Consider the following 23,838-nt stretch of genomic DNA (forward strand, 5'->3'; position numbering starts at 1 on the left):
TGGCTCCTGGATGGCGGTCATTGACCCAACGGTTACTCCCAGTGGTCGTCGGGACACATTTCAGGTTAGGAGACTGACTAAGCCTCCTTTTTCGTGGCATTTGGTAAATGCTTTAGTTTACACGAGATAATCAGGTTGGACACAGTCCTGTCCCACCTGGGGCTCAGTCTTAATCTCCATTTTACAGATCAGGTAACAGGTACGGAGAGGTTGAGTGACCTGTCCAAGGTCACACAACGGACAAACGGTGGAGCTGGGATTAGAACCCAGGTCCTCTGATTCCCAGGCTTTTCACTATGCCACGCTGCGTCCCCATCTGGCTCTCCTGAGCCCAGAGAGCCTGACAGTGTGGTCCCCATACGCTGACATCCCAGCATCCATTAAAAAAAAAGATTGTTGAGCACTTACTACGTGCCCGGCACCGTAGTAAGTGCTGGTTGGACACGGTAATTATCCCACATGGGGATCACGGTATTACTCCCCATTTTGCAGATGAGGTAACTGAGGCCCAGAGAAGTGAAGTCACTTGCCCAAGGTTACACAGCAGGCATGTGGCGGAGCTGGAATTAGAACTCAGGTCCTTGGGACTCCCGGGTCTGTGTTTTATCCACTAGGCCGGGCTGCTTCCCTGTGCTCTGATCCTGTGTTTAGAGTTGATGGGAGATGTGTAGATGAGCTCAGTGGTATATACCAGTTATACCAGCGGGCCCACCTGGATAGAAGCAGGATAAAAATAACCCTCTCACCCTCGACTTGTTTTAGTCCGGGGCCCGTCAGGAACAAAGCCCTTAAAACCCTGCTTTTTGCAGGGGAGGGAGACAGAGGCTAGTCGGCTATGTTTCAAGGTAGGAGGAGGGCAGCGATTCTTTGAGAGGAAGGGAACAGACCCACAGCGGGGAGAACTGGTTGTGAGAAGCAGCGTGGCCTCGTGGAAAGGGCCTGGGTGTCAGAAGGATCTGGGTTCTAATCCCGAGTCTGCCACGTCTCTGCCGGGTGACCCCGGACAAGTCATTTCGCTTCTCTATGCTTCAGTTACCTCATCTGTAAAATTGGGATTACTACTGTGAGCTCCGTGTGGGACCTGTCCAACCCGATTAGCCTGTATAATAATAACAACGATCGTGGTCTTTGTTAAGCGCTTATTAGGTGCCAGGCACTGTACTAAGCGCTGGGGTGGATGCAAGCAACCCGGGTTGGACACGGTCCCTGTCCCGTGGGGCTCACGGTCTCAGTCTTCATTTGACAGATGAGGTAGCCGAGAGCCAGAGAAGTGAAGCGACTGGCCCGAGGTCACACAGCAGACAAGTGTCGCAGCCGGAAATAGAACCCGTGACCTTCTGCCTCCTCGTGCTCTATCTGCCTCAGCAATCAGTACGGTGCCGGGCGAATAGTAAGCACTTGAGAAATACCATTAAAAAAAAAGAGGAGAAGTCTGCCACAGGCCAGAAGCCACATAAATCTGGACTAAGATAACCGGGGAAAAAAAATCTCTGGCGTGGGCTGCCTCTGTCTCCGCACATCCTTGCTGGGAGCCCCGAGTTGGCAAGAAGCTGCTCAAAGCCGGCTTGGCAGTACGCCGCCGTGGACAGAAGCAATGGAGTTTCTGCTCTTCAAACCTCCCTCCCCTTCTCTTATCAAAGTTTCCTGGTGAGAATTATGGAGTCAGTCCCACCCTGGCCCCACGAGACCAGGGTGCGAGCTAATAAATCACGTGACTTCCAGTAACAGGCCCTACAAAGGCAGAACTGACCCAGATCCCACACAGAGAGTGGTCTGTTACGGGCTCGATTCTGCTCCAGGAGCCCGGAGCTCCCAAAGCCGCCCGTGCCGAAAGGAGACGGCGGCGGGGGGGAGAATGGCCAAACCCCACTCCGGGCGCGTCGGCTGCCAAGGCCCGACCGGAGCCCGAACCCATCTGGGTCCCCGGCTCCAGCCGGCACGGCCTCCTTGTATCACTGAACCCCCTCTTGGGGCTGCCGCGGGAGGACCGGTCAATGTTGTCAAGGGAGAGGCCCAGGCCCCCGCCCACGATCGAGCCTCTGCCCTTCCTCCTCCTCACCCAGACGGAGCTCAGAGCCGGCATGTTGGCTCTGCCCCGTTCCTCATTTCCCCGCGTGCCTCTTTCCCTGCCCGTTCTTCTTAACCCAGCACCCTGGGGGCTTGTGAGGTTCTCTGCACAGCGTGACTCCTGTAGAGGACGACCAGCATGTCCCAGACTCCTCCCCTTCACCCGGCTCGGCGGGCCAAGGCCTCGGCCCCGCTCACCAGCCCTCGACAGCGGCAGCAGAGGCGGAAAGCGGAAGGCTGAGGCCGGTTAGCAGCACGAGTTTCCTTTTATTGAGTGCTGACACTGTCGCAAGTGTTCACAGGTAGAAAAGACATTAAAAACCACCAACCAGAGGGCCCATCCCGAGACATAAAACGAGGATCTTGGGTAACGTCAACGGCTCCTCTCCGCCCCGTCTGCTCCCTCCCAGAAACAGGCGGGCCGATTCCCCCCGTCGGCCAAGCAGCCCGTTCGGGGCCCTCCTCGTCCCTAGAGCAACAGATACCGAAGGCTCTGAGCCCCGGGCCCCACTCGGCCCGCGCAGCCACGCCTCGCTGTGTGCCGGGGCCTGAGTCGAAGGGGCCGTGAGAGGAAATGGCGGGACGAACTGGAACCACACAGAAAGAACAGACGGACGGCCATCAGCTAGTCTTGGCAGAGGAGGAAGGGGGTGGTTGAGATGGGCTGAGGAGAGAGGGAACCCAGGAGGAGGGGGACAGAGATCCTGAATTCAAGTCCAGGGGACCAGGGGTCTCATGGATTCATCCCTTCCTTTGAACCATTCGGAAGAGATACAGCTCAGTCCCCCAGAAGCCAGACTGCCCACCCAGCGGGCAGTCCGACGGGACTCGAGGCCCCTCTGCGCTTTACTCCAAGGGAGAGGCCGGCCCTGCAGATAACCCGCGAGGGGACAGGCATTTCATCTGGACCACGAGCGGTCCTGGTGGCTCCACCGGGGCCACGCACCCAGATCCCACCCAGTCCCCACCACCGTCCGGCCCCCGTCCCTTGGCAGCGCTAGCCCAACCCAACCTGTCCGTAGCCCAGTGATGGGGGGTGGGGGGGAAACGGACGGGACGTGAGATGAGCCAGAGAGGAAGTCGCCTGTCGCCTTGCGGGCTAGGAGCTAAAAGGGCAACTTCCAAAGTGATATGAAGAGAAGTCTGGCCTGGCATGCCACGGCCTGGCAAGGTTCAGCTTTCCGAGTCAAGCCGGCCTCGTGGGCTCCTATCCCGCTGCTCGCCCTGAGCTTTCCAGAGCAGGGAGTAGTAGGAAGGTGATTGCCGTTGGAGTGTCTGGCTCTTGGACAGTGGGTGGGCCAGAGGGAATCTCAGCTGTCCCACTGCCTCCTGAGAATGGAGGGCTCGGCCCAGAGTCACCGGGTCAGCGGAAGCAGCGGGCGATGGGGCTGTCTGCGATTGTCTAATGCGAGCGAGGGCAGGTGAGACCCGAAGGCCAGGGAGGGCTCATCCCGAATCCGTGAGCTTGTTCAACTTTCAGTGGGAACGAGAGTGTAGGCGCGAAGGGAGGAGGAAGGTGGGGAGACCTGCCCAACACCTGGGTCCACTCCTCCATCTGAGTCTTCCCCTGCTCTCTCCCCGCACCGGACGGTCTTTGACGTGACCGACCAGACATCAGCGGGGAGGGACAGGAGACGAGGCCCAACACTCTTTCAGGAGAACTGCTGCCCTGCCAAGAAGCTGAAAGCGGGTCTGACCCTTGAGAGGCCAACTACTGCCCTTTCCCCCAGGCAAGAGAAGGACGGATCCCAAGGAAATAGGGTCGAGGGTCCCAGAAACAAATCGTACTGCTGGGGGAGGGGGTGTGGGGCTTCACAGACTGAGGACAAGTTGTCAGGGGCACGGAGGACATCTCCCAGAGAGGAAAGACCATCTGGCTCCGCCCTTCTGCCCTTCACGATTTCGGCCTTCCCCATCTGGGGGAGTTACGGCTACTAACTACTAATGGGTGCCTAGGGAAGGCGTGGTGGAAGCCAGCAGTAGGGCCAGGATGATGAGAGGAATGACCGGAAGCCCGGAGTGCAGTCAGATCTACACCCCTGTGCTCTAGGCGTCCCTTCTCATCAGCCTCTTCCCACTTGCCCTCTCCCAGAACTCCCTTCAGGGACGGCCGGCTTAGGCTCCAAAGGGGGAAAAAGGACGATAAAGGAGGTCACGGGTGGACCCGCAGCACCGAAGTTGGTGGCCCTCCTTCCCCGGGAGAGGAAGACCAAGCAACCACTGTAAACGTTAGAGATCGTTGATCTCGGGGGTCGGCCGACCTCACCGACGGGAACCGGCACTACCCGGCCCCGCCTCCGTCGTGCTCTGGCCTCGGCGGGTCGACCGTGATCCGGCGAGCCACGGTCGGCTCGGCAGCCGCCGTCTCGGTCCCCGACGGTCTCCACCCGTCAGATCCCGAAGGTGATGGGATAATGTGCCGACCGAGTTAGTGTCAGAAAGTGAGGATGAGGTCCGCAGCCGCCACGGGCACTCACGAAGTCAGCGGGAGGATTTTTCCCCCTCCGGTCACAGGCACGGCCCACGGCGGCGAGCAGGAAGGAGCTGAGGTGGCTGGAGCTCGGTAGAGGAGACCCGGCGTATTCTTCCCGGGCGGGTCAGAGCTCACCGCTTGGCTTGAGAACCCGGAGGCCTTCATCTCCGACGGATCCCTGGGATTCCGCCCAGAAGGCCTCTCTTCTCCCACCACCGCGATCCCGCCAGAAGCCCCCCAGATGGTTGAAGGCTGAAAGCTGATCACCGTTTCCCTTCCTCCCGAGGAGAACGGGCAAACGGACCAGCAGCCTAGGGCCCCACGCTGCCCAGGCTGAGCTCGCTTCCGGGACCGACTTCTGCACAAAGAGAGGTTCCTCTCCAGGAAAGTCTTCTCCTCGATGCCAAAAAGGAACCCACCTTCAGGGCGCCTCCTCCACAGAAAGGAAAGAGAATTGGGGTTTGGCTTCCAGAAAGAGAGAGGCCGGGTCCTCTCTCTGGGCTAGTGGCCAACTCCCCCTGAAGTCCCCTTGGGAAAACTGCACACAGTTGAACTTCGGATGAAACAGATTTCTGACAACTCAGCCTCGGGGTGGGGACGTTTCCCTTTTCCTGCACAGGCATCTCACAGACGTCAACGGGGAGGGGGCGGGGGGCAGCCGCTGGGAGAGGGCGGGGGTGGGGAAATCTACTCCCTCGAGGCCTGAAGGAAAAGGCCGAGGGTCGTCCTGGCCAAATAAGGTCAGGCCATGAGGTCCACAAAGATGGCATTGGCTGTGGTCTGGCCAAAGATGAAGGCCCCCAAGGTGACCATGAGCACGCCGTAACTGACCAGCAGCCACCAGCTGTGGGGAGAGAGGAAAGAGAGTCAGTCTACTGAAGGAGTGGCCGCTGGGCAGTGGGGAAAGAGGGTGATATAGAGGAAGAGCAAGAAATGGTCCCTGACCCTGGGGGACTGCGGGGAAGAGAAGGAGAGCAAGACAGGGAGGGAGGGAGAGGGGAAGACAGAAGGAAGGTGAGAGGGAGGAAGGGAGAGGGTTGAGGGGGAAGGGAAGGAAAAAGAGAGGGAGAGAGAGAAAGAGGAAGAGAAGAGGGAGAAGGGCACGATTAGGGGAGGAGGGAATAAGTGAGACCGGGGGATAAATGGAATCTGGATTCATCTGAAGAGGATCCCGGGGACAGGGCTGACTTTTACCTGGTTGGTTTTACTTCTTCTATTTCAGACAGTTTGGCTTGGATGAGGCACAGTCCTAGAGGGAATGAAGCCATTTTTATTAGCTAGCCAAATACTCATGATGATGATGGTATTAAGTGCTTACTATGCGCCAAGCCCCGGGGTAGGTTCAAGACAGGTTCAAGACATGGGGCTCACAGTCTCAGAGGAAAGGAGAACGTGTATTTTATGCCCATTCTGCAGATGCAGAAATGGAGACGCACAGAAGTAAAGTGACTTGCCCAAGGTCACACAGCAGATACCCGGCAGAGCGGGGATTAGGACCCATGGCCTTCTGACTCCCGGGCCTGTGCTCTATCCACTACGCCTTGCGGCTTCAATGCACTTGGGTCTGAACACCTCGAGCGCTTTGATACTTGAGTACGTACCCTTTCAGGCTGCTGCTTCCCCTACTTGTAAATTATTTTAATGTTTACTTCCCCCACTAGATTTTAAACTCCTGGAGGTCAGGGATTATGACTACCGATTCTACTGCACTATGCTCTAGACTGTAAGCCTGTTGTGGGCAGGGAACACGTCTACCAACTCTGTTACACTGTACTCTCTCAAGCGCTTAATACAGTGCTCCGCTCAAAGTGCTCAATAAATACGACCGATACCCTCCCGAGTGCTAGATTCAGTGTTTGGCATACAGGAAACACACCATAAATACCTCTGGTTGGTTGCATGATCATAACTGTGGTCTTTGGGAAGGGCTTACTCTAGGCCAAGCACCGTACTAACTGCCGGGGTAGATCGTATCATACAAGATCATATCAGACACATACCCTGTCTCACAGTCCGAGAGGCAGGGAGAACCGGGTATTTAATCCCCGTTTTACAGAGGAGGAAACTGAGGCGCTTCAGTGACTTGTCCAAGGTCATACAGAAGGCAAAGTGGCGGAGCTGGGATCAGAAGCCAGGTCCTCTGACGCCCAGCCCCGGGCTCCTTTCATAAGACCGCGCGGCTCCCGGCGAGGGGATCATCCGAGTCGGTTACGGTGGCCGTCCTAGATCCATCGATCGATCGATGGTATTTACTGAGTGCTTACTGTGTGCAGAGCACTGTACTAAACGTCTGGGAGAGTACAACGGAGTTGGTAGATCCGCTGGGCAACTTGGGTGCCTCTCCAGGAAGCCGTCAAGACTCTGAAGGGGACGCAGAGGGTTCTCCAGGGCAGTGACTAGCTCCTTCCCTGTCTTTTCCCTCCCTTCTGGGGGACCGCGAGGATGAGGCTCCTCCCGGGACTTCTAGTGGGCTGGTTCCCGACTGGGAACGGAGGAGCTTCTGGCGCCACTGCAGATGTGGAGGAGGGACGAGTCGGAGGCAGACCCCTCCGAGGTCAGCGGGTCGTTCCAACCCTGGCACCCCCCCCCCCCGGGGCCTCGGCACTGCCGACCTCCTCTTCCCCTCCCCACGGCGTTAAGCCACGGCCGGGGCCGGCCGGGCCGAGGTGAGGGAGGCCCTGCAGGGTGTGGGCGAAGCGCAGGGAGGCGGGAGGCTGGAATGGCGGTACCTGGGAAGACGAAGATGAAGCAGGCGGCCAGGCCCCCGATGACGGAGATGACCTTCCCGATGTCCGGGATGAAGAGGGCCAGGAGCAGCGTCAGCAGGAACCAGGTGGCCGTCTGCAGCAGCCGGCGCCGTCTCTCCCGCACCACGTCCTCCTCCAGCGCCTCCCCCTTGTAGCGCAGCCAGAGCCCCTCCAGCACCGCCCTGCGGGGCCCGACGCGCTGACCGCTATGGGCTGCCCCGCCGACCGAGCCACCCGCCGGACCCGCCCTCCCCGAGCCCGGGGGTTCATTAATAACACCACTAACGGCGGTATTTGTTAAGCGTTTACTGTGTGCCAGGCACCGTACCAAGTCCCGGAGCGGATACGAGCAGCTCGGGTTGGACACATCCCTGTCTCACGGTCTTAATCCCCATTTGACAGATGAGGGAACTGAGGCCCAGGGAAGTGAAATGACTTGTCCGAGGTCACACGGCAGACAAGTGGCGGAGCCAGGATTCGAAACCCAGGCCCGTGCTCTATCCGCTAGGCCCCCCTGACTCTTGGCTCCTTCGGTGTCTAGGTTCCATTCACGAGGGGGCTGGTGACGGGGGGGGGGTTCCCGGAGGGCTGAGGGGAGAGCGGCTCCCCCGAAGCAGAGCCCTGGGCCGGGAAACGGGATGCGTGGGCCTCGGTTTCCCGAGGGGCCGTCCCCTGCTGTCCCGCTGAAGCGCTCACCGGGTGGTCCACCCGCCGGCCGTACCCTAGTCGCCCTGGCTGGGGCTCTGGACAGCTCAGGGGCCGGGGGGACTCCTCCGCCCCCTGCCAGCCCCGCTCCCTCGGCCCAGGGACTCACCGGCCGCAGAAATGCAGGATGGGGTAGGAGGTCAGCACGCTGAGGATGATGAAGGCCCGGGCGATAGCGACCGGCACGTCGTCCGAGGGGTAGGAGAGGAGCACGTCTGGGTCCACGCTCACCCCAAAGGTGAGGAAGCCACAGATGCCTGCGAGGGAAGGACGGCTCAACGGTCGGACCCGTTCGGAGGAGGGAGGGGCCGGGGTGGGAATCCATGAGTGGTATCTGCTGCGTACTGTGCAGAGAACCGTTCTAGCGCTCGGGCACGTACGATAGAGTGGGCAGACGCTATCCCCGCCCCCGAGGATCTTACAGTGTCGTGGAGAAGGCTCACTTGAAGCCCAAAGCCCAGGCGGAGAAACCTGTCTTAAGTCTGAGGCTTCCGGGGAGGGATGATCAGAAGATGGAGATGCATCGATACGGGGACGGACTGAGTGGGCTGACGTTCTCTGGACTGACGAGGAGATATGACTGAGGTTTTCCAAATCGAGGGGGTGGACTCCGAAAACGCGGGATGGTTATTTACCCATCACTGAACGGTAAAAGAGGGCACGGTTGAGGCTTGAAGGAAATACACACGGGCCTATGGGTTTTCACTCCGCACTCTGGACAGAACACGACAACGCCCATCTGTCTAGGTTCGGCACGGCTTGCCGTCGGAGGAGAGGGTCGTGAGCTGGGGGAGTAGGGCGGGGTGAGTTTCCCTTCAACTTCGGCTCTGCGAGAATGCACCCCTGTCTCCTAGGAGAACTGAAACTGCTGAGAAGCAGCGTGGCCTGGTGGAAAAAATACGGCTTGGGAGTCAGAGGACTTGGGTTCTAATCCCGGCTCCACCATCTGGCTGCTGTGCCATCTTGGGCAAGTCGCTTTTCTGCGCCTCAGTTACTTCATCTGTAAAATGGAGCTTAAAGCTGTGAGCCCTATGTGGGATGTGGACCGTGTCCAACCTGATTAGCTTATATTTTCCCTAGTGCTTTGTACAGCGCCTGGCATGTCGTAAGCACTTAACAAATACCATTACTCCTCTAGATTGGGCAGTAAACACACGGGATTCATTTACCCAGGAAACTGGGCTGGCTGAAAATGTCGGCATCTTTAGGAGCAGTTGGAAAAACTGTCAGAGGAGAAGACTGTAATGGGTTACCAGAGGCAAAACTTAGAGATGTTAGAGGGAAGAGAGGTGTCAGAGGAGAAGACTGTAAGGGGTTACCAGAGGCAAAGGTTAGAGATGTTAGAGGGAAGAGAGGTGTCAGAGGAGAAGACTGTAATGGGTTACCAGAGGCAAAAGTCAGAGATGTCAGAGGGAAAAGAGGCGTTTGGGACTACGACCCCCGCCTCTGGGCTGGAGCCGTCACCGGGCTCTTCCGAACAACCCGTTGGCACCACTGGAGGCAGAAAAGTAGGCCCGGTGGACCACCGGCCTGACCCCAGTGACAGCACGGTCTTAGGTTATCAGGCAAGGGTATGGGCGGGGTTTGGAGGGAGGCGATTCCGGCTGTTTCCGGCAGCGGCTACTGCTGGGATTGGGGTTCCCCCTGGGGGTGAGTTCAGAGTTCTGCTCAGCTTTTTCCAGAGTTGGAAGAACGACGCTGGGGGCGGTCGGGGGGACCCCAGGGACCCCAGCGCCGGTCTCGCGACCGGCACGGCCTCACCTGTCCCCAGGTACACGAAGAGCGCGATGACCATGGCGGCCGTCACCACCCCGCCCCAGGTCTTCACTCGCGGCCGCCGCATGCTGTTGAAGACGGGTACGCTGCTCACGTGACACTGCCAGGGGACAGCGGGGTCGGGGGAAGGAGAGGAGGGGAGAAGAGAACGCCAGGCTGCAACACGGGAACAACTAGCCGCCCCAAAAAGAGCTAGCTCCCCTTAGGGGAGGAAAGAAAGCTCTTGGACCTCCCCGCCGATGAACGCGGACGGAGGAACTGGGTTGGGAATTGGGGGATCCAACCCTACTGAGATTAAGCTGCTTTTCCCGCATCCTTTGGGTCCCGGGTGAGAGGGGGGGTGGCCTGAAGCCAGCAGCGGGGCTGAGACAGCAGGGACGGGACTAGTGGACAGAGTGGCTGAAGCCTCCCGGGGGCTCGTACCTGGAATCCGAAGCAAATGGTGGGCATGGCATTAAACACGGCCATCCAGGAGGCAGGCCTGTGAGGCAGAACACGGACACGCACACACTCACATCAGTCGATAATATTTACTGCGGGACTTGTTCAGTGCTTAGCATGTGCCAGGCACTGTACCCAACGGTGGGGCAGAAACAAGATAATCAGGTCAGAAACAATCTTTGTGTCACACGGGGAAGCAGCGGGGCTCAGCGGAAAGAGCCTGGGCTTCGGAGTCAGAGGTCACGGGTTCGACTCCCGGCTCTGCCGCTCGTCAGCTGTGTGACGCTGGGCGAGTCACTTCACTTCTCTGTGCCTCAGTTACCTCGGCTGTAAAATGGGGATTAACTGTGAGCCTCACGTGGGATGACCCGATGACCCCGTATCTCCCCCAGCGCTTAGAACAGTGCTCGGCACATAGTAAGCGCTTAACAAATACCAACATGGGGCTCACTGTCTAATGGGGGAGAATCGATATTTAATCCCCGATTTACAGGTGAGGAAGCTGAGGTACGGAGAAGTTAAGTGAAGTGCCCAAGTTCACACAGCAGGCGTCCGTGTCTCCGTAATCTAGGAGGGCAGAGAGTCAGATGGTCGAGTGCTAATATATCAGTCCCAGTCTGCTGGGTGACAGTGGACAGGCCCCTCATCCTCTCTGGGTCTCAGTTTGTCCCGGGGCTCCCTCAGGGCGGGCGACATTTTAGCGGCGGGGACTGTCTGTGGCAGAAAGGTGCCGGAGCCACCCCAGGGACCGCCGCCTACCTCAGTTTAAAAGCAGCGCGAAGAACGGAGGCTGCATCAGGTTAAGAGGACCTATTTAGCAGAGCCCAAGGCCTCAGCCCTGCCAACACCTCATCTACAGTCATTTAATAATCACGATAATAATGATAACTGCGGTATTCGTTACGCGCGTACTACGCGCTGGGCCCTGTACGAGCGCCGGAGTAGATACAAGGTAATCGGGTTGGACACGGTCCCTGTCCAACATGGGGCTCGGAGTCTTAATCCCCATTTTACAGATGAGGTGACTGAGGCACAGAGAAGTGAAGTGACTGGCCCGAGGTCTCAGAGCAGACCGGTGGCAGGGCTGGGATTAGAAGTGGGGTCCTTCTGACTCCCAGCTCCCGCAACTGGATTTTGCTCTGAGCGTCCCCGGCTTCCTTACCTGGTAGGGATTTCGCGGGGGACCATCTCCTTGTCCGGCCAGATGTATTTGATGATGACAATGGCGGTCACGTACCAGGTGCCGAGGACGCTCAAGGAGCTGTGAGGGAGGAAAGAGAGAGGTGAGGGAGAGAGGGAGGGCGCTTCTGGTCCTCCCCGGCACGGCCCCGTGGGCCCGCTCTCTGGGCTCCTCCTCAGGGACATCGCCCGGTCTGGGCAAGCAGCTCCGTAGACCATCTCAGACCATTCATTCATTCGACTGTATCTACCGAGCACTTACCGTGTGCAAAGCACCGCACCAAGCACTTGGGAGGGCACAGTTTAACAACGGACACGTTCCCGGCCCGTAACGGGCGGACAGTCTAGACCCGAGATCTCCCCAAGCGAGGTGACCGGCTACAGGTGGAGCAGGGATGAGTGAGGGCAGCTCCAACCGGACCTGAGCCCTCGCTGTAAGCTGGATAATAACAACAACCGTGGTTTTAAGCGCTTACTATATGTGGCAGGCGCTCTCCTATACCCGGGGGTGGATACGAGCAAATCGAATTGGACACGGTCCCTGTCCCACGTGGGCTCACAGTCTCAACCGCCATTTAACAGATGAGGTAACTGAGGCCCAGGGATCACACAGCGGACAAACGGCGGAGCCGGGATGAGAATTTGTGATCTTCTGACTCCCAGGCCCGCGCTCTAGCCCCTACGCTGTGCTGCGGATGGAACGGGCGTCACCGAGAGCTGACCGGCTCCAATCAGACCTGAGCCCTCACCGTAAGCTGGATGACCAACTGTGAATGGAGCAGTGGCTACTGAGCGCTCACCAGCTCCAACCAGACCGGAGACCCCGCCGTAAGCCGGGTGACCGGCTCCGGACAGAGCAGGGGTCACGGGGAGCTGATCGGCTCCGACGACTCCTCGAGGGTTCCTTAGATCGAAGGGGAGGCCCGCTCCCTCTGACAAGCCCGGGGAGAGAACTTTAACGCCCGCTGAAGTCCCTCAAGTTCCAGCTCTCTCCCAGGGTCATTCATTCATTCAACAGTATTTACTGAGCGCTTACTACGTGCACATAAAACAGAGACCGTCCCTTCCGCTTTCAGAGGGGCGGAGGGGACTGAGGCTCTCGGATCTCGTGACTGAGGAGCCCCGCGGCTGAGAGGACAGGAGAGTTTTGAAGGGTATAAAATCCAGAAGACCGAAGGGGTGGGAGGGCCTCGGGGGGTTTAGCCAAATGCCCCAAGAGGAGGCTTCCCGACCCGTTCCGACCCCGCCAACCGCACCTGCCGCCCTCCCTCCAGCTCAACTCCCGGGAGGGGGAGGAGGGAGAGAGCCCTTAGAGCCGGGCGTTCCCTAACAGGGCTGCACGGAGGTGTGCCCGAATAATAACTCGGCTATCCGTCGAGCATCAACCACGTGCGGGAGGGAGAACGGGAATCGAACCGCCACCTTACGGACGAGGAATCCGGGGCGCGGACGAGCGAAGTGATCCGCCCAAGGTCACAGAGCCGGCACGCGGCACAGCCGGATTAGAAGCCGGGTCTTCCGACCGACAGGCCCGGGCTCTTTCCGCTGGGTCACGCGGCTCCTCCCGGTCCCGCTTCCACGCCGCCCCCGGCCCTCCGGCCCCAACCCCGGCCGCCCCCCACACCTGGCGTATTTCTGGAAGCCGATCTCCCTGGGGATGGACAGAGGCAGGATGAAGATCACAGCGGTGAGGCTGATGGTGAACTTGCGGTCCGTGTACCAGTGGCCGCCGCTGCTCGGCCCCTCCGGCTCCTTCAGCAGCGCGGCGATGACTGGGGGGGGGGGGGGAGAGGGCAGAGGCGTCAGCCGGTCCCCCCGCCGCCCCTCTTCCTCCCTGCACAACGCGGCGGGCAACATCCCCGGCGCCCGGTGGAACCCGCCCGCGAGGCACCGACCAAGCCGGAGAGGGAAGGCGCTTTCCTCCGGCCCGTCTCCCTTCCCCTCCTCCCACTTCATCGCGCCGCCCAGGGCCTCACTCTTGTCCTGCTGGTCCCCGATGATGATGAGGAAGGCGATGCAGGTGCCGAAGGTGTAGACGGCGATGGCGACCTCGCAGAGCACGCCGCTCAGCCGGCCGCACACGGCCCACACCGCCTCCTGGTAGGTGCGCTCGTTGCTGGCCTGGGAGCAGTAGGCCAGGATGACGAGGCCGCTGATGATGAAGACCAGCATGGCCTGCGGAGAGTGGGCACCGGGACGGGCGCTGGGGCTTCCCCCGACACGCCGAGGACGGCCCGGCCCCGAGGGCCCCTCCGCCCCCGCCTCCCAGCGGTCCCCCGACTCACGATCTGCAGCGCGACGCCGGCCGCCACCCCTCCCGCGGTGCTGAAGGCGGCGGGGAAGTTGAGCAGGCCGGCGCCCAGGCAGGCGTTCACCACGATGAAGACGGCCCCGAGGGTGGAGGTGGAGCCCGCGCGGGTCCCCGCCTCTTCCCCGTCGGCCTTGGGGACGGTGTCCACGCTGGGACTCTGCAGCAGCCGGGCCCGCTCCCCCGCATCCGCGCTCCAGCCCCAGTCCCCGTACTCGCTGTTGATCCCCACGTTGCCCTGCGCCATGGTTCCCGCCGGCAGCCGTCCCGGCCTCCGTCGCCGGCTCCCGTCTCGGCCTCCGTCACCGGCTCATCCTCCCGTAGCCCGGGGAGAGCGGAGCCCGGCTAGTCTTGGCCTGTAGGTGGTGGAAAGAAGCGTCGGCGCAGAGCGGCGAGTCGGGCCGCCTCGGGGACCCGATCCTGGGCCAGGAGCTGCGCGGCCTTGTGGACAGAGCACGGGCCTGGGTGTCGGTGGGACCCGGGTTCTAATCCTGGCTTCGCCAACTCGTCTGCTGGGTGAACTCGGCCAAGTCACTTCACTGGGCCTCAATTACCTCATCCGTAAAATGGGGATTGAGACCGTGAGCCCCGCGTGCGACGGGGACCGCGTCCGACCCCATTAGCTTGTAGCTACCGCAGCGCCGAGTACACCTGCCTTTGATACCGTAAAAAAACCACCCCCAAACTCCAGGCTTTACCCCTGGCTCTCTGGATGCCCTCAGGTATGTCATTTGCTCCCTCTCTGCCTTGGCACTCTGAGCTCTTGGGAGAGCGCAAGCTTGGCAGACAGGCCCAGCCTCACCGCTCGGTATTTTCCGCACTCCACTAGGCACCCAAGAGCTCACGGGCAATGGGGAAGGCCTGGCTCCCTCCTCCCAGAGAGCTTTCCATCCTCTAATAATAAACAAAATGAGGGTTCTTAACCGCCCCTCGCACTGAGCGAGCAGCTCTTTGCGAGGCCACACAAGACTTATCTGTAAGACCGGGAACAAGTCGGGAAAACAAATGGGCCAACTCGATAATAATGATAATAGTAATAGTACAGTAATAGTAATAACAACCGTAGTATAATATTTATTAAGCACTCACTAGGTGCCAGCCAGTGTTACGAGCGCCGGGGTAGATACAATGTAATCGGGTTGGACTCAGTCCCTCTCCCACGGCGGGGCTAACAGTCTTAATCCCCATTCTACAGATGAGGCAACTGAGGCCACGAGACCCGGGGAGCACGGAGAGGCTCGATTCGCATCCCGGACGATTGGCGGGGGGGGCGAGGGGGTCCCCCTCACCGAGCAGTCGACAGTATCTATTGAGTTCCTACCGGGTCCACAGCTCCCACCCCGAGGCAGGCGTCCCGGTCTTCGAGGCCACCCGACTGGAGCTGGTTTGGTTTACTCCTGAGCGGCGGAATGTCCTTCCTCCTCCCCGTCTCTCCTCGAAGCGGCTCATCTAAAGCCGGGGCGGTTCTTCTCTCGGCCACGCTCCCGAGGCCGGGAGAGGTCCCGACGCTCAGCGGGAAAAGCCGCGTGGGCTAGCGGAAAGAGCGGCCGTCTGCCCGCTGCGTAACTTGGGCCAAGTCGCCGCACGGAGACCGTTTCCTCCTCGGCAAACTGGGGATTCGACACCCGTGCCGTCTCCGACCTAGGCTGGGAGCCCCACGGGGGACGGGGACCGGGCCCGGCCCGATGAACTACCTACCCCGGTGCTTAACACCCCGCCCGGCACGAAGCGCTTGACGAATGTCACTGTTATTATCGTCCGCGCTCCCTTCGGCTCCAAAGCCGAAGACGACGGAACGTCTCCCGGTCGGCTCCACTCCGCGGCAGGTCTCCCGAGGCTCGCTGAGCTCGGCCGACCGGTTAACGGCGGGACGGGGCTGGACTTTGGCCGGTCCTCCTCACCCGTGACGCTCCATGAGGAACCCGCCCGCCCCGCTCGCTCGGTGAAGTGCTGACCGGTTGCGACGAAAAGAACCAACCGGACAAGACTTCCCTGCAGTCGGACCCCTCTGGGACGTTCCGGGGGGTAACCGGAGAATCTGGCTTCAATCTCTTTAAATAATCCCGAGACCACAAACCACAAATCCCGTGCAGCTTCCGGGAAAAAGTCACCCTCCGGGGCGCTCGACTAAAACGGACGGGCGACTAGCTGCCTCCGAGCCCCGTCGGCTTCTTGCACAATCGGCCGGTGGAACTCGCGGGAGCCGACGGAGGCGAGGGGATCGAGCGAGTTCAGAGCCAAGCCGGCCTCCCCGGGGCATAAAAATAACACCTCGAACCCGGGTCGCTCTTTTATCTTTCCCGAAACCATCCGCGACGTCTCTGCTTCCACGGTCCCACGAGGAGGGCGGAGGCAAGCATCGGGTTCGTCTCAAGAAAAGGAAACGGGCCGCGTGTTTGTCGTGGGCGGGGAACGCGCCTAACCGATTCTCCCGGGCGCTCAGCACAACGCTCCGCGCGCGGGAAGCGCTCGATGAACACCACCGACCGACTGCCCGGGGTCACCCGGCAGGCCGGGGGCGGAACCGGGACTAGAAGCCAAGTCTCCTGCCTCACGGCACGGGCCTTTTTCTCGACACCACGCTGCCTTGCTCTCTCTCTGCCCGCGCGGGTCGGGGAAGACTTCAGTAGTCTTCCGTTGCCGACTTGTTCATTCCAAGCGCTTAGTCCAGTGCTCTGCACATAGGAAGCGCTCAATAGATACTACTGAACGAATGAATGGTCTGGCACCCAAGGTTCCAACAGCTCTGCCTCCACTCGACAACCCTAAAATCAGCACCGCGCTGCTCGGGGACTCGCTTTGCTCGCTGGCAAGTGACCTCCTCGAAATGTTTTCGATTTTAAACTACCTCAAACCACCTGGGACCAGAACGCACACGCAAGCGGGGGCCCAAATGCAGCCCGCGGGGGCCAGCGCGGGTCCCGGGTTTTCGGCCGGGGTGGGGACTCACGTGGCTTTGCGCGTAGGTGCGAGACGTCCTGGCTGGGGCCTGGGTGCGGCCCCTCCCTGCAGGCACAATCCTAGCCTGTCCCGGGCCGGGGGAGTCAGAGGTCGTGGGTTCGAATCCCGGCTCCGCCACTTGTCGGCTGTGTCACTTCACTTCTCTGTGCCTCAGTGACCTCATCTGTCAAATGGGGATTAACTGCGAGCCTCACGTGGAACAACCTGATGACCCTGTATCTCCCCCAGTGCTTAGAACAGCGCTCTGCACATAGTTTAGCGCTTAACAAATACCAACATTATCATTATTATTATGGGCAGGGCACGTGTCTGCTAATTCCGTTGCGTCGTACTCTCCCAAAGGCTTAGCGCAGTAGAATAAGTGCACTGATTGACTGCAGGATAAGCCGGCCTACAACCTAAATAATAACAATAACGGCATTCGTTGAGCGCTTACTGTGTGCCAAGCACTGTTCTAAGCGCTGGGGAGGATACAAGGTCATCAGGTGGTCCCACGTGGGGCTCACAGGTCTTCATCCCCATTTTACAGTTGAGGGAACCGAGGCACAGAGAAGCGAAGTGACTTGCCCAAAGTCACCCAGCTGACCTGCGGCGGTGCCGGCATTCGAACCCATGACCTCCGAGTCCCCGGCCCGGGCTCTTTCCACCGAGCCACGCCGCTTCTCTGAATCTGTTCTACTGTACTCTCTCAAGCGCTTAGTCCGGTGCTCCCCAGGTAGGAAGCGCTCAATAAATAGCGTCGACTGACTGCAGGGTGAGCCGGCCTACAACCTTTTCACTTCCTCCTGCCCCCTCACGCCTCAGCAAGTCATTCATTTATTCAATTGTATTTCTTGAGTTAGCGTGGGCAGAGTACTGTACTGAGCGCTCGGGAGGGCACGATATAACATCCGACGCTTTCCCCGCCCACGACGAGCTCAGAGTCCATTCGTCACTCTTCGCCGTTGTTCTCTCGTACTCTCCCAAGCGCTCGGGACAGTGCTCTGCACACGGTAAGCGCTCGGGAAATAATCATCATCATAATAATGATGTTGGTATTTGTTAAGCGCTTACTGTGTGCACAGCAAATACCACTCGTTGACTCGACCTCCCGAAGCCAAACACCTTCCCCCGAGCCCAGCTCCCGCATAAACAGCGATGGGGCCGGGCCTGTCAAGGAGATGCTTCCGCTGCCCTCTCCCAAGCGTCTAGTACAGTCCTCTGCCCCCAGTAAGCGCTCGGTAAATACCATCCGTCGATTCGACCTCCTAAAGCCAAAGACCCTCCCCTCCCCCCGCATGATGAGCAGCCACGCGGCTGGGCCTGTCAGAGAGATGCTTCTGTTACACTCTCCTAAACACCCAGTACAGTCCTCTGCACCCGGTAAGCGCTCGGTAAATAATAACGGTATTCGTTAAGTGCTTACTAGGTGCCAAGCACTGCGCTAAACGCTCGTACCATTCACTGATTCGACCTCCTAAAGCCAAACACTCTCCCCTCCCTCCAGCTCCCGGATAGATAGCGATGCGGCCGGGCCTGTCACAGAGACCCTTCCGTCGCCCTCTCCCGAGCGCCTAGTACAGTCCTCCGCCCCCCAGGAAGCGCTCGGTAAATACCACTCATCGATTCTACCTCCTAAAGCCAAACACTCTCCCCTCCCCACGGCTCCCAAATAGAGATGCGGCCGGGCCCGTCGTAGAGACGCTTCCGCTGCCCTCCCCCAAGCGCCTAGTACAGTCCTCCGCCCCCCATTAGGCGCTCAGTAAATGCCATTCATCGCTTCGACCTCCTAAAGCCAAAGACCTTCCCTAAGCCCAGCTCCCGGATAAGAAGCCATGTGGCCGGGCCTGTCAAGGAGACGCTTCCGTTGGACTCTTCCAAGCGCCTAGTACAGCCCTCCGCCCCCAGTAGGCGCTCAGTAAATACCACTCATCGATTCTACCTCCTAAAGCCAAACACTCTCCCCTCCCCACGGCTCCCAAATAGAGATGCGGCCGGGCCCGTCGTAGAGACGCTTCCGTTGCCCTCCCCCAAGCGCCTAGTACAGCCCTCCGCCCCCATTAGGCGCTCAGTAAATACCATTCATCGCTTCGACCTCCTAAAGCCAGAGACCTCCCCCTAAGCCCAGCTCCCGGACAAACAGCAATACGTCCGGGCCTGTCAAAGAGACGCTTCTGTTGGACTCTTCCAAGCGCCTAGCACAGTCCCCTGCCCCCAGATAAGCGCTCAGTAAATACCACGCATTGCTTCCACCTCTTAAAGACCCTCCCCTAAGCCCAGTTCCCAAATGGAGATGCGGCCCGGGCCTGTCAAAGAGACGCTTCTATTGCCCTCTCCCAAGCGCCTGGTACAGTCCTCCGCCCCCATTAGGCGCTCAGTAAATACCCCTCATCGCTTCGACCTCCTAAAGCCAGAGACCTTCCCCTAAGCCCAGGTCCCGGCTAAGCAGCGAGGCGGCCGGGCCTGTCGAGTAGACGCTTCCACTGCCCTCTCCCAAGCGTCTAGTACAGCCCTCTGCCCCCAGAAAGCGCTCAGTAAATACCACTCATCGATTCGACCTCCTAAAGCCAAACGCCCCCCCCCCCCCCCAGCTCCCAAATAGAGATGCGGCCGGGCCTGGGAAGGAGACGCTTTCGTCGCCCTCTCCCAAGCATCTAGTACAGTCCTCTGCCCCCAGTAGGCGCTCAGTAAATACCTGGGCGTGCTGGGCGGCGGCTGGATCCCGGGCCCGTCGGGGTCCTGCCGAGGCCTGGGGGTGGGAAGGGACGAAGGAGGACGGGGGTCCGAGCCTCCTGCAGCCTCCTGCAGCCTCCTGCAGCCTCCTGCAGCCTCCTGCAGCCTCCTGCAGCCTCCTGCAGCCTCCTGCAGCCTCCTGCAGCCTCCTGCAGCCTCCTGCAGCCTCCTGCAGCCTCCTGCAGCCTCCTGCAGCCTCCTGCAGCCTCCTGCAGCCTCCTGCAGCCTCCTGCAGCCTCCTGCCACGTGACCCGCCCACCGCGGGGCAGCCTGGGACTTGTAGTTCTGGCCCCGCCTCCTCATTCATTCATTCCTTCCTTCATTCATTCAGTAGTAATCATCATAATAACAATGTTGGTATCTGTTAGGCGCTTACCATGTGCAGAGCACTGTTCTAAGCGCTGGGGGGAGATACAAGGTCATCAGGTTGTCCCACGTGAGGCTCGCAATCCTCACCTCCATTTGACAGATGAGGCGACCGAGGCCCAGAGAAGTGAAGTGACCTGCCCGCAGTCACACGGCTGACAAGTGGCAGAGCTGGGATCCGAACCCATGACCTCTGGGTCCCAAGCCCAAGCTCTTTCCACTTATTTACTGAGCGCTTACTATGTGCAGAGCACTAGACTAAGCGCTCGGAATGGACAATTCGGCAGCAGATAGAGACCGTCCCCGCCCAACGACGGCCTCGCGGTCTCAACGGAGGAGACAGCAGAGCAAAAACAGGACAAAACAAGACAATATCATCAAGATAAATAGGAAATGAGGAGATACGCACCTCATTAACAAAATAATTAGGGTAATAAATAATATGTACAAATGAGCCCAGTGCTGAGGGGAAGGGGGAAGCGCGGAGGGTGGGAGGGAGGGGAGGAGGAGCAGAGGGAAACCGGGGGCTCATTCATTCGATCGCATTTATTGAGCGCTTACTATGTGCAGAGCACTGGACCGAGCGCCGTATGTAGATGTATTGTAGCGTCACCGAAGCGCAGAGAAGCCGAGCGTCTTGCCCAGCAGCCAAGTGGCAGGGCCGGGATCGGAACCCAGGTCCTGCTGACTCCCAGGCCCGTGTGCTATCCGCCAGGCCACACGGCCTCTCGGCCCCAGCGGTTCCGAGGCAAGGACTCCGGCTCCGGCTCCTGCTTCCGCCCCGTTGAACTTTGGGGTTTGAATCGCTGTTATTGAGGGACGAGTCAGCTCGGCGGGTTTGTTTTTTTCAATGGCATCTATTAAGCTCTGCGCTAGGCATTGTACTAGGTGCTGGGGTCGACACGAGCTAACCAGGTTGGGCACGGTCCATGTCCCACATGGTTCACAGTCTCGGTCCCCACTTTACAGACGAAATAACCGAGGCACCGAGAAGTTGAGTGACTTGCCTGAGGTCTCCCAACAGTTAAGAGGCCGAGCAGGAATTCGTTCAATAGTATTTATTGAGCACTTACTATGTGCAGAGCACTGTACTAAGCGCTTGGAATGGACAATTCGGCAACAGATAGAGACCGTCCCTGCCCGTCGACCGGCTCGCGGTCTAATCGGGGGAGACGGACGGACAAACGCAAGACAACTTAATAGCGATAAACAGAATGGAGGGGAAGTACACCTCCTTTACAAAATAAATAGGGTAATGAGAATCAGACTCCTCTGACTCCCAAACCCATGCTCTTCCCACTAGGCCAACCCGTTCCTCGACGCTCATGGGTATTTATTGAATATTAATCGATGATGCTTACTGAGTGCCAAGAGGAATGGAGGAAGAAGTGGAGGAGAAAGGAGAGAGGGAAGGAAAGAGGAAGAAGGGAAGGAAGAGGAAGCCTGGGAGTTTGGGGGCAGGTGTGAGCGGCCTCCTTTCCCCTTCCTCGGAGCAGCCTTTCCTGCTTCCCTCGCTCTGTCCAATCACGCACCCTAAGGGACCACAAAAACTCCATCACCTTCTCCAGCGGACCCCCGCTCCATCACTCAATTCAGTCGCATTCACTGAGCGCTTACTGTGGGCAGAGCGCTGTACTAAGCGCGTGGAAAGTACAATTCGGCAACAGAGACCATCCCTACCCAACGACGGGCTCACAGTCTAGAAGCGGGGAGACGGACAACAAAACGAAACAGGAAGACAGGTATCAATAGCATCGAAATAAAGAGAATTATAGATATATGCACATCATTCGTAAAATAAATAGAATAATGGCCTATATACGTAGGCGTTGTGGGGCGGGGAGGGGGGTAGAGCAGAGGGAGGGAGTCGGGGCGATGGGGAGGGGAGGAGGGGCAGAGGAAAAGGGGGGCTCGGTCTGGAAGATGTGAGCTTTCCCTCCTGCCCAGCTCAGCGGGCTGCAGTCGGAGCCCGGCCCCGGTCCCTCCGACGGCTCCAGCCCCCGCGGAGAGGGAGCCCTCTTGCCTCCTCCTCTGATCAGTTCATTCAGTCGGTCGCATTTATTGAGCGCTTACCGTGTGCAGAGCTCTGGACTAAGCTCTTGGGAGAGTACAACACGACAGTAAACAGACGCCTTCCCTGCCCACAACGAGCTTCCAGTCTAGAGCATTTACAATCGACAGCGTTCACTGAGAACTTACTGTGTGCGGAGCACTGTACTGAGAACTTGAGAGAGTACGGACCAGCTAGAAGGTCTCATTCCTGCTCTTGCAGAGTTTACGGCCTATTAGGGGACTTGCAGCCTAAAGAGGGATCAGATCCAAACGGCGGAGATGTGACTACCATCCTTCCTGGCCCCCAAACTGGGGGTGAATCCAGTTCTATCGTATCGTATATCGTTCATCCCCTCGATTCTATTTATCGCTATCGTTCTAGTCTGTCCGTCTCCCCCGATTAGACCTTAAGCCCGTCAGAGGGCAGGGACTGTCTCTCTCTGTTGCTGATTTGTACATTCCAAGCGCTTAGTGCAGTGCTCTGCACGTAGTAAGCGCTCAATAAATAAATACTATCGAATGAATATCGCAGATTTCCAAGCCCTTAGTAGAGGGTCCTGCGCACAGTACGCCGCGCTGCCCTTAGTAAACAGCTCTGATGGATTGATTCATTGCCAGAGGAACCAAAAAAGGTCTGCTCTGAATTCGTTCGTACCGGGAAGGCCCACTCTGTCGCTTTTTATTTTACCTCTGTCCTGTTCCTATAGAGGTCTGGCTTACTTCAGCCCTGACAAACCAAACAGATCTTTCTCCAGATCCCAACCCGCCGACTGCTCAATTATTGACTTCAACCCACTCAAGGTCTTAATCCAGCTTGTTTCAGGCGCTCAGGAACAAGCCTCTGTTAGTTCCTCTGTGACTTGAACTTCCGTTGGTCCCAGGCTGTCGGAGGCGAGCCCAACACCCTTCTTTAGAAATCTGGAGCTAAGTTTCATTTCCAGAGGCCTCTTGTTTTGTTTTGTCGTCCGTCTCCCCGCTCCTAGTCCCCGAGCGCATTGTTGGGTAGGGATTGTCTCTATCTGTTGCCGAATTGTACTTTCCAAGCGTTTAGTACAGTGCTCTGCACACAGTAAGCACTCAATAAATACGACTGACTGAATGAAGGAAACAACCCCGCTCTGATTTACTCGAAGCATCACTACACTCTTTTAGCTGATGGTTCCTGGCAATGGTAAAGTCCAACCACCCTCTGGTTCTTGTTAAGCGCTTACTAGATGCCAAGCAGTGTCCTAAGCTCTGGGGTGGATACAAGACAATTTCGTTGGATAATTAGGGTGGATTCAAGATAACAAGAGAATTACCTAGCTGTAACTTATTTATTTATATTAACGTCCGTCTCCACCTCTAGACTGTGAGCTGGTTATGGGCCAGGAACTTGTCTCCTATCGCACCCGGCTCCGCCGCTTGTCTGCTCTGTGAGCTCGGGCAAGTTACTTAACTTCTCTGTGCCTCAGTGACCTCATCTGTAAAAATGGGGATTAAAAAAAAAATGTGAGCCGCACGTGATCAATCTGATTACCCTGTATCTACCCCAGCGCTTAGAACAGTGCTCTGCACATAGTAAGCGCTTAACAAATACCATAATTATTATTATTATTACTCTCCCAAGTGTTTAGTACAGTGCTCTGCGCTTAGTTACTCAGTTAATTGTATTTACTGAGGACTTATTGTGTGCAGAGAACTGGACTAAACGTAGTCAGTTACTCAGTTAATAGTATTTATTGAGCACTTATTGTGTGCAGAGAACTGGACTAAAGGCTTGGGAGAGTACAGTGCAACAGAAAACAGACAGTCTAGAGGGGGAGACAGACATTAATATAAATAAATAATGACAGATATGGATATAAGGGCTATGGGGCTGGGAAGGGAGATGAATAAAGGAAGCAAGTCAGGGTGATGCAGAAGAGAGTGGGAGAAGAGGAAAGGAGGGCTTAATCAGGGAAGGCCCCTTGGAGGAGATGGGCCTTCAATAAGGCTTTAAAGGTGGGGAGAGGAATTGGCCGTCGGATATGAGGAGGGAGGGCGTTCCAGGACGGAGGCAGGAGGTGGGC

General features: G+C 58.3%; 1 protein-coding gene across 2 annotated transcripts; it reads right to left on the reverse strand.

The window, feature by feature from the left end:
* Window positions 1-5,194: 5,194 nt before the first annotated feature.
* Window positions 5,195-19,591, reverse strand: SLC38A7 (solute carrier family 38 member 7). 2 transcript variants are annotated; one of them, XM_007671970.4, is made up of 11 exons: window positions 19,332-19,591; window positions 13,674-14,052; window positions 13,365-13,563; window positions 13,013-13,160; window positions 11,372-11,470; window positions 10,192-10,249; window positions 9,754-9,868; window positions 8,102-8,249; window positions 7,270-7,469; window positions 5,735-5,789; window positions 5,195-5,384 (listed from the first exon to the last, which is right to left on the reverse strand). In XM_007671970.4, exons 2-11 carry the CDS (start codon window positions 13,941-13,943, stop codon window positions 5,282-5,284), a joined length of 1,395 nt encoding a protein of 464 aa, XP_007670160.1. In that variant the 5' UTR covers window positions 13,944-14,052; window positions 19,332-19,591; the 3' UTR covers window positions 5,195-5,281. The 2 variants fall into 2 exon arrangements, with proteins under 2 accessions (XP_007670160.1, XP_028931520.1); XM_029075687.2 differs by lacking the exon at window positions 19,332-19,591 and adding an exon at window positions 15,018-15,094.
* Between the last annotated feature and the right edge of the window lie 4,247 nt (window positions 19,592-23,838).

Source organism: Ornithorhynchus anatinus, chromosome 11, assembly GCF_004115215.2.
Source record: "Ornithorhynchus anatinus isolate Pmale09 chromosome 11, mOrnAna1.pri.v4, whole genome shotgun sequence".
In the NCBI taxonomy this organism is placed as follows: Eukaryota; Metazoa; Chordata; class Mammalia; order Monotremata; family Ornithorhynchidae; genus Ornithorhynchus; species Ornithorhynchus anatinus.

Coding starts and splice junctions, on each gene's coding strand:
- SLC38A7 (XM_007671970.4), bottom strand. CDS start 13,943: ATGGCGCAGGGCAACGTGGGGATCAACAGCGAGTACGGGGACTGGGGC. Junction 10,250..11,371: donor CCCCGCGAAATCCCTACCAG/GTAAGGAAGCCG, acceptor TCTGCCTCACAG/GCCTGCCTCCTGGATGGCCG. Junction 5,790..7,269: donor CTTCATCTTCGTCTTCCCAG/GTACCGCCATTC, acceptor CATTCCCTCTAG/GACTGTGCCTCATCCAAGCC.